The sequence below is a fragment of the Electrona antarctica genome (assembly GCF_951216825.1).
Source record: "Electrona antarctica genome assembly, chromosome: 7".
NCBI lineage: Eukaryota > Metazoa > Chordata > Actinopteri > Myctophiformes > Myctophidae > Electrona > Electrona antarctica.
In genome coordinates this window covers 17,719,904-17,730,129 of record NC_136812.1, presented here as the reverse complement: position 1 = coordinate 17,730,129, position 10,226 = coordinate 17,719,904, and the positions used below count along the sequence as shown (strand labels likewise).

Genomic DNA, 10,226 nt, shown 5'->3' with positions numbered 1-10,226 from the left:
GACCGTATCAATCTGGCTATTAAATCGGCGTATGACAAATAGTTTCTTTACAGAAACGACAGGTTTTATAAACATCATCATCCGACATATTTTACCGCTTTTGTTTATGATGCTAGTAGCGCTCGTTGGCTGTTTGTTTGGTTAGCAAATGGGTTAGCCATAGCCTCATGATTGACAACGTCATCTGCTTTCCTACTATTCTGATTGGTTGGTATGAACCAATCACCGAAGACTGCCGCCTTGACAACGCCCATCCCATTAACTGCTGCCGTGGGGAGGGCTTTCAGTCTGAATCATGAAGTGAAACGAAATGAAAATTGTGAGTGTCAGGCTATCTGAGACCCCCACCACACATATAAAATGCACTTTTTGGCCAGAAAATGATTGTTTTTTAGTTACTCCAATGTGAAAGTCCCATAGACAAGATTTTTCTTGTGAAAAAACTGGTGAAAAAACTCATTCAAAGTCCCATAGCTCTAATGCAACGGCAGGAACGGCATAGGGCTATGGACCAGTGTCACTCGCAGCCTCATTTCAGGTCCCTGTAATAAATACATAGCCATAGTCAAAGGGAAGTTCCATGAAATATGGGACTACTTTTATTTGTATATTAAAGGATGGTTGCATTAACCATTTGTAATTGGTAATACATTACAGATATAATCACTATTGTCAACAACAGAATGTGGAGGGGTGTTGTCCATTGGGGGTTTTTCTTTTTTGACTGCTAGTTGTGTTTTTTTCTTGTCTCTTTATTTTGTGTAAGTCATGTGTATTTTATATGCTTTATTGTAAAATCAATAAAAAACTTTGATGACAAAAAAAAATACATAGCCATATAGCCTACATGAAAAAAGGAGAAATAACTGGAACAGACAGACGGATTTGTCAAAACCATGCCACCTTTTGTCTGAGGTCTAGAAGACATTCATAAAACTTGACCTCTGTCAGACTCACATTATAGCCTATATGTGCATCCTTAGAAGTTAGAATTGCATAACCTTGTCGGGTGTAGGCTACTAAAGTCTCCTGGCATTTACCTGAAACTGTCAGGTTTTCTTTTTGTGATAGAATAGAACCAAAGTTAGAAAGTGGCATACGGACGGACCGAGTGTGCAAATGATGCGTCATGTGCGTCCTTCATCGCTCGCCACCCGCACCTACCCGTTCCAAACTTCCATTCAACTATAAAGTAGCACTGAAACATATGACTTCCATGGTTCACATGACGTTCGTGAACTTGAAGTATATGGCTAATAAACTCATCGAGTTAGAAATCAATGCAAGGTTGTCATTTGCGTTGTGTATTGTCTCGAGTCTCGGCGGTGTGAGTCATTAGCAATAACGGGGGCAGTCTGGGCAGAGCAGAACCATGTTTGCTAAATGATCCGTCCCTCTGTCCTAAACGCCAATTAAGTGATGAAGGGAACGCGTTTTGTTAATGTGCGAATGGGATTCAGCCGAGCCAACAGTTTTGTTGTTGCGCGCCGCACCGGCACTGATAATTTTCGCGGACACGGAACAATGTTGCAAACATTGGATATTTTCTTGTCAGAAAATATCCAGGATATTATGATGCGGCTCAGCGGCTGGGTGTGTGAATGAATGGGGCTTGTACACAACGACCTTCTGGTTGGAAGCAAGCGCTTCAGCCGCGCGACCGTGCTTTGCGCGTGCACGTGGAAGGTATAAAAGAATGTGGAGCCCCAGAATCCATCACAGAGCGAGTCAATATAGCGGAGGAAAGGCAATAGCGAAACGGGATATTGTGACGTGTATAGATGCACCGTTTTTTTATTTTGTATATTATTCACACAGATCAGAGATGGACTAACCCAGGGGTGTCCAAAAATAACACTGAGATATGTTTTTAGGTAGAACTTTTCTTGTGTATTTAACTTTGCAGGGTGATGTGTGAGAGAGAGTCAAGCCATGCAGCTCAATGAGAGTAGAGTTCAGACAGTTGCTCCAGAGGTATGTGAGCATCAAACGCTACAAGAGGATGATGCAGGACTTGGAAACTGTGGAGGCTCCCCGTGCAACCTGTCACTGCACTGCTGGCTGCAACTTCTCACCAGGGAATCTATCATGGAATTAACTGGAGATGGCTCCTCTTTTGTGTTGCGGGTGATGATAGCTTTTGTCTACTCCATAGTGTGTGCGTTGGGGCTTGTAGGGAACATCCTGGCTTTGTATTTGCTCCACTCGCGACACAGGCAGAAACAGTCCTCCATCAATTGCTTTGTGATGGGGTTGGCTGTCACAGACTTGCAGTTTGTTCTGACTCTGCCTTTCTGGGCAGTGGATACGGCCCTGGACTTCCGTTGGCCATTCGGCCGGGTGATGTGCAAGATCATCAGCTCTGTCACCACCATGAACATGTACGCCAGTGTGTTCTTCCTCACGGCCATGAGCATAGCACGCTACTACTCCATCTCTTCCGCACTCAAGATGCACAGCCGACGGGCGGCGGCAGCCAGGGCCAAGTGGACCAGTGTGGGGATCTGGGTCGTGTCTCTGATGGCCACCCTGCCCCACGCCATCTACTCCACCAGTGTGCAGGTGTCCGATGAGGAGCTCTGCCTGGTGCGCTTCCCGGACTCGGGTAACTGGGACAACCAGCTTCTCCTCGGGCTGTATCAACTGCAGAAGGTCCTGTTGGGCTTCCTCATCCCTCTGGTCATCATCACCGTCTGCTATCTCCTGCTGCTGCGCTTTGTGCTCAGCCGGCGTGTCGCCGGCATCGCCGGCCCGGAGAGCGAGCAGGGCCGACACAGGCGTTGTTCTAAAGTCACCAAATCTGTCACCATTGTGGTTTTGTCATTCTTTCTGTGCTGGCTTCCCAATCAGGCCCTGACGCTCTGGAGCGTGCTCATCAAGTTTGACCTTGTGCACTTCAGCAAGGCATTCTACAATGCACAGGCCTATGCCTTCCCCCTGACTGTGTGTCTTGCCCACACCAACAGCTGCCTCAACCCCGTGCTCTACTGTCTGATCCGACAGGAGTTCCGAGCGGGCCTCAAAGAAATCCTGCTGCGCGCCACACCCTCCTTCAGGAGCCTGACTCGCCTGCTCCCTCGCAAGGCCAAAGTGGCAGAGGCTCCACCTATCCTGGTGCTGGTCCAAATGGATGTTTAAACTAGAAAAAGTGGCACAGGTCTCCACCAGGAGGACAGGAGTGTGTGTGATGTTTGGCAAAATGTTTAGGAGTAATATAAACGTGTGTGTGTGTGTGTGTGTGTGTGTGTGTGTGTGTGTGTGTGTGTGTGTGTGTGTGTGTGTGTGTGTGTGTGTGTGTGTGTGTGTGTGTGTGTGTGTGTGTGTGTGTGTGTGTGTGTGTGTCGACTTGGCCTGTTGTAGCGCCACCATGACGCTGATTTGAAAACTGTCAAGTGGTATTTCTTCCTCAGCCTAGTGGGAATATGCATGCACAGTTTCACTGCAATCGTACTCTGCGTTGAGGAGTTGTGGCGATTTGTACAAAACGGGTACAAAGCGGGCTACTCCTGAAAACTTTAAAAGCCAATCGTAGCCAATTGGATTATGAGAAATCAAACAACCCCGTCTTGATCACATGACTATGGAGAGCATGTGTACCGATGTGAAATTTGTATAAAATCTGAAGGAGTAATATTAGAAAATGTGTTTTACATATGTCGGCCTCCTGGTGGCGCTATAAAGAGCAGATGTGAAAAATTCCAGGCAAAGGTTTGTCCTTGGCCTCTAGGGAGTGTGCATATAAAGTTTTACACAGATCTGTGCAGTTAGAGGTAAAAACACTAATCGGCCAGTTATAGCGCCACCATGAGGCTGAGTTGAAAATGTTCCAGTGGCGTTTCTTCCTCAGCCTAGTGGGAATGTGCGTGCACAATTCACCTTTTGTCAAGTCCCACCCCTGGTTGTGTGCCCCTCTTCGCACCCATTGGTTGCAGTTTCGTGGTTGGACAAAAATCCTCTCTCTCCATCCACTACCATTGAAATAACATGTTTTTCAGTTGCTTCTTATTAATATTCTGTGCACTCAATTCTTATTTTAAACTTGGTGTCAGTAAAAAGGAACATCACAGGTGCAGCATGGTGACAGGGCATATCATGTTTGTTTTTAGTTTTTACCAAAAAGGATGTTTTAGCAAATTCAACATAAACAAGGCGGAACCAGGGCGGAACAAGGCAGAAAGAGCCTGCTGGTTAGTCAGTCAGGGACCAATCAGAAGGCTGACAAAGGGTGAATTTCACGGAAATCACACAATGTGTTCATGATTTGCGGCATTTTGTTTGAAACTGAAAAATCTGAAAGACCCGTTTCGTTGAATGGCTCTAGAGAGACTATGTACCAATTTGCGTGATGTTTGGACAAAATCTGTAGGTGTACGGCCCAAACATTTTTTTGCACAAAGCGGCCTCCTGGTGGCGCTATAAGAGGCCAATGTGAAAAGAGGCCAATGTGGGGCAGAGGTTCAGCTGTGGCGTTCAGCTGTCCACAGACGGACGGACGGACACACACACACACACACAGACGGACGGACAGAGTGCAAAACTCCCCATGCCTTGGTGGAGACAATAACTGGGAGACTGATAGAGAAAAGGAAGGAGTGAAGTGAGTGTCAGACTGACTGACACTGACTGACTGGACTGACTCACTTGAGTGAAAGAGTGAGTAAAGGCTCATTCATAGTCTGGATTTTCGGTGGTGAGGTGACCACCGGAGCTGAAATAACGTTGAGCAGTGGTGAGTAAAAACAGAGAGAAGGGCTGGGGCGGTGGCGGTGGTTTTCTCTTCACCGCGGCTCGTGACGTCATGTTGTAGTTCGGTGGTCACCTCATCACCGAAAATCAAGACTATGTATGAGCCTTAAGGCATCTGAGAAAATTAACATGCTGTCTTATTGATGAGTGGCTGTTTAGCATAGTGGAGTAGCTTCTGGGTCCCATCTTTTTCACTGACACAAAGAGCAAAATAATGGACTGCCCTTTTGGATGTTCCCCAGTTATTCTCTGTCTCTCTCTCTCTCTCTCTCTCTCTCTCTCTCTCTCTCTCTCTCTCTCTCTCTCTCTCTGTGTGCTCTGACTCCAATTCACTTTTTTCTCCCGTTACCCTAGAAACTTCCCTTCTCTGACAGAAATTTGCTGCTTTCTAATTATTTGTCATGAATATGTAAGAATTCCAATCATCTCAGAGGCTTGTGCAATTACAAGTAGCCAATTCTTATTCCCTACAACACCTCTGTTGTTAGGATGAATCATCATCCTTTCCAGTTCTTCCAAGACTCGAGAGAAATGATTGAATTGAATAGATTTTTTTGTGTTAGTTATATTCTCTATTGTATCCACACAAAACAAAAGTTATGGAGGGCAGTTTTAATTTGTCAATTATCAAAGGCTGGGAACTACACCACAATACTCACAAGAGGTGAGTAAATACTCACTGAGTATTAACAGGTTTTTAGGGACACCCAACGCTACCTTCTATTTATGAGATGGTAGAGGGATGAAGGACTGTCTCACCATAGGATTGAAGGAGGAAAACAGAACCTCATGCATGTCTTGAAAAGATTAACAATAATGGTCAGATTGCCCAGAATGCCACTGTAGCTGCTCGTCATGCTGAATTGTATGTAATTGTTTTGTTCTGTGTTGACCTGCACCTGTCCTGTTTTATACAATTATAATTATTTTATACAATTAGGCCTATACAAGCAACCTGAGGAAAAGCCTAACGAGTCACAGCTGATGGGGTTAAATGTGTTTGGTTACTTAATAGAGCATGCATGTGCTATATTATAGGTTACATCTAATTGATAAGATAAAACATATAATGGAACAGTGCCAAAAATATCACTGGTGAAAGTGAACAATTGAAAAGCAAAGCCTCCTTCCTTGCTAGTGCCATAATTGTACAGTAGAGGTGTGCAGAGGCCCAAGCTCACAGTGGAGGCAACAACATACTGTACATTATTATTGTTATCATTGTTATCACTATAAATTGCCAGATCAAATTTAAATCTTTGTCCAACAAAGCCAGTAGACTGTTAGTTCTACAACGCTGGGTAGAACCACACAGAGTAAACTTCTTAGAACTAAAGGAAAATCTATGTAAAGAATAAATCAATATTCAATTCCATTAGCTGTTCACGGGGAAGCAACGGGAAGCTCAACATGAAAGGATTTACTTCAGTACTACTACGCTATTGGGTGTTCGCCTCCTAGCGAAATCCTGTGGAGCTGAATTATTGACCAGTGATGAAATTCTTTTAAGATTGTCTTGCTGGCAAAGGATGCACACCTGCTTTACATGCACACACGTGTGCGCGCACGCTCCCCTATGCACGCACATACGCACACACACACACACATGCAGTTCTTTCACAGCAACGCTTTTAGATGTCTAGTCCATGCTGTAAAGTGTATGTTTACCTCACACTAAGTATGGAGATTCATACAGGTGGTTACTTTGAAGAGCGTCCAATGTCGACCATTGATAAAAATACCAAAATACTCATTTTAGAGCACTTTGAAACAAGCACAGCCATGCACTTTCTGTTGAGTCAACCATGTAGAGTAGACTATTTAAGCACGAAAGTATAATACTAATGTGATTATATGATTTTGTTTCCTCTGTATTTCATCATGACTAATCACTATCTTTTACAGTTGACACAATGTATGTTTGTATTAAGTATCAGTGGAATAAATGTAATTGATGGGTAAAGTGCAACTGTAAATACAAATGAATAAAAGCTCTGAACTTGAACTATAGTATTCTAAATAATTGTGGCATATCAAATTAGAATTAAACGACAGTGGGTATATATTAGATAGCTGAGTGGATAAGAGCTTGTATGATGAAGTGGAAAAGTTATACGAATAATTAATTTGTAGCCATTTACAGTTACAAATGGAAACTTTTACATGAAATCTAACACGTGAAGTGAGACCATGCAGTTGAGTGTTTTGAAGCCCTCACTTAACAGTGAATAAATAGATTATTCCACATGGCCTGATATTTATCATCTTTGTTCTGACAGTGAGGCTGTCTCCAGCTATAGAGGGTATGCGTGTGACATCATCATCATACCCGGAAGTTATGCAGGAATGCCTATACTGACTGGCAAAAAACTACTTTCTGGCCTTGCTAGCTCATACAGTTGGAGGCCATCGATATTGTCCTTTTCTTTTTGCTGAGGTTTGCGTGATCTGCGCAAAAGGGGCGGGAACCCCTTTTGGTGTTTTAAACATGATGTTATAATTTAGCTATTGAAAAATAGCAGATCTACAAGCTCATAGCGCGCCACCGAGTGGCGCGCTACGAGCTTGTAGGTCTGCTATTTTTGAAAAATCGTGAAAATATTTATTTCAGAAAACTGGAGGATTTAGAAGGATTTTTTTAAATTTTGAGGTCAGGCCTAAATGGGTCAAATGATAAGGGACAATATCGGTGGCACCCAACTGTACATCCAAACAGAAATGTCCTGTCTGATAGCATTACATGACATTAAACTCACTTTGCTACTCACTTTGCCACTGTGCATACCCTCTATTAATGTTAGTCGATTGTCTCATTTTGCATTGCTGTTCTCTCTCATTAGCAACATATGAGCACTGCACTGAGCAAAGAAGCAGATAATCACTGACTGAAGCAGGTGCTGCCTGTGTACACTGACATATTATTCAACATGTTTATTTAGACTAATCTATTAATATAATAGGAAGCTCAGTGATATTCAATGTTTCATTATTAGAAGATATTTTGTTAATCCCCCCCCATGTTCTAAACAAGGACAAATAGAATGTCACTATAATGCAGCTTTGCACACCTGCTGTTGTTTATGTTGTGTATGTTTTGTTCGGGACTCCCTAACCTAGGACAATTTTCTATCGTTCATTATGTGATAGATCTCTATCATCATAAAGAGAGCTATGGCAGAAGGCAAATTAAGCTCTTGATCCACACTCTTATTTCCTGACCAAAAAAAACAAGATTACCAAAGACGAAATGAGCTTTCTCTGGAGAGTGGTGGTGTTAGTTTGAGAAGCTCAGTCATAACAATTGGAGTAGAGCCACTGCTCCACATACTGTAGAAAGTAGCCAGTTGAGATTTTGTTTATGCCGAAAGTTCTGCAGACAACCTAGCCTTTTATTAGTTGGTTAAGGATCAATATAAATATAGAAAGTATAGTATAGTATATTAATCTCTTAAACAGACACAAATAAATGGATGGGGTCCATAGTGGGGTTACATATCACACCATATTTGTTAATTTTGTGATAAAAGCACCACATTTGTCAGATGTGTTGATAGATATATTGAACAAAACTGTATAGGGGCATCACAAATGTCTTTTTTCCCACATTTTAAATAATAATAGAATCTGTAGCATGCATGACCTATGTGACCTATATGTAACATTCATCCCTGAGAGAAGATACAATCTCTAAGGGAAAGAATAGAGACAAAGTCAGTAATTAGAATTTTAAAGATGAATATTTATTGCAGGCACTTTAGCATAGCAGGTAATTAATCAAAGTCACATCAGCATTATAAAATTGATAAGATAAAGACTTGAAGAAATAATCAGCAGAGTTATAAATTTGGTTAGAAGGAGGCGGTGGCAGTGTCCCCCGGCTGTGCGTCAGTGTCCTTGAGCAAGACACAGAGCCCCCTAATTGCGATGATGCATATTTTCCTCCGCCCATCATCATGTGAATATGTGCAAAATCAAATCAAATCAAATCAAACTTTATTTATAAAGCAGCATTAGCATACAAATTATGTAACAAATTGTGTGTACTTAAGTGCCATTGTGGTATGCGTGTGAATGGCTGAATGTGAAGCACTTTTATTGATCAGATGGGATAGAAAGTTTGCTTATTTTAAAATGAATGCAGATGATTTACCACCATCTTAATTGAGGGAACCATCTTTTACAATACAGTAAAGTTAAAGTCACTCACCCGAAGCATCAGAGCAGCTTGTTGCTCCACTCTTATGCCTAATTTATACTCTGTCGAACCTCCATACAATGCCGCTTATGCCGGTATCCTGCACCGAACATTGTAAGTACATTTTAGTACATGTAAGTACATGTAAGTACATTTTTTTGTAGAGCACCCTTCACAGACATTGACATTCAGTCATTTATAAGTGCTTCTCAAGTTTAAAGGGATAGTTTGATTTTTTGAAGTTGTATGAAATACTTGCTATTAATATAGTGGTTGCAACTGTATTCATTGATTGCCCGAGTCCCGTGGTGGGAGTTCTGCTCTGGTTTTGGTCAATATTAAGTAGTTCCGGTCATTTTGTGGGGGGCACTGGGGCCACGCAGTAAAAGTAAATGAATCCACAAAACGAACGTCATTTGTATTGTTGACCTATTTCTAAAATATTAGCGCGACTTTCGTTCAACTTTGACCCCTCTATCACATGGAACTATTTTTTGGGGCGTAGTGATATGGACACAAAAAACATAGTTCTGTGTGATAAGAGGGGTAAAAAAAGAACGGAAGTTGCAGTAATATTTTAGAAATAGGTCAACAATACAAATTACGTTCGTTTTGTGGATTAATTTACTTTTACTGCGTGGCCCCCAGTGCCCCCCACAAAATGACCGGAACTACTTGATATTTCACCAAAACCAGAGCAGAACTCCCACCACATGACTCGGGCAATCAATTAATACAGTTGCAACCACTATATTAATGGCAAGTATTTCATACAATTTAAGTTAAAAAAATCTGAACTATCCCTTTAAAAGCAGAATTAAGAACAGTAGAAAGTAGAAAGGTGTGCTCCTCGAGCACAGGCCTATTGACTCGAATGGGGTGGCCAAACTGTGGAAGGCAGTAATTTGGAATCAATGGGATCTGAAAAATCTGAGACGAATTTAATCGATGTGTGTGTGTGTGTGTGTGTGTGTGTGTGTGTGTGTGTGTGTGTGTGTGTGTGTGTGTGTGTGTGTGTGTGTGTGTGTGTGTGTGTGTGTGTGTGTGTGTGTGTGTGTGTGTGTGTGTGTGTGTGTGTGTGTGTGTGTGTGTGTGTGTGTGTGTGTGTGTGTGTGTGTGTGTGTGTGTGTGTGTGTGTGTGTGTGTGTGTGTGTGTGTGTGTGTGTGTGTGTGTGTGTGTGTGTGTGTGTGTGTGTGTGTGTGTGTGTGTGTGTGTGTGTGTGTGTGTGTGTGTGTGTGTGTGTGTGTGTGTGTGTGTGTGTGTGTGTGTGTGTGTGTGTGTGTG

At 42.4% G+C, this 10,226-nt stretch overlaps 1 protein-coding gene across 1 annotated transcript; it reads left to right on the top strand.

Moving 5' to 3' along the window:
• Positions 1-1,932: 1,932 nt before the first annotated feature.
• On the top strand, positions 1,933-3,138 carry rxfp3.2b (relaxin family peptide receptor 3.2b; the record flags this gene model as incomplete). The annotated part of the gene is made up of 1 exon (XM_079505185.1): positions 1,933-3,138. The coding sequence occupies one exon, from the start codon at positions 1,933-1,935 to the stop codon at positions 3,136-3,138; it is 1,206 nt and encodes a 401-aa protein (XP_079361311.1).
• Positions 3,139-10,226: the final 7,088 nt, after the last annotated feature.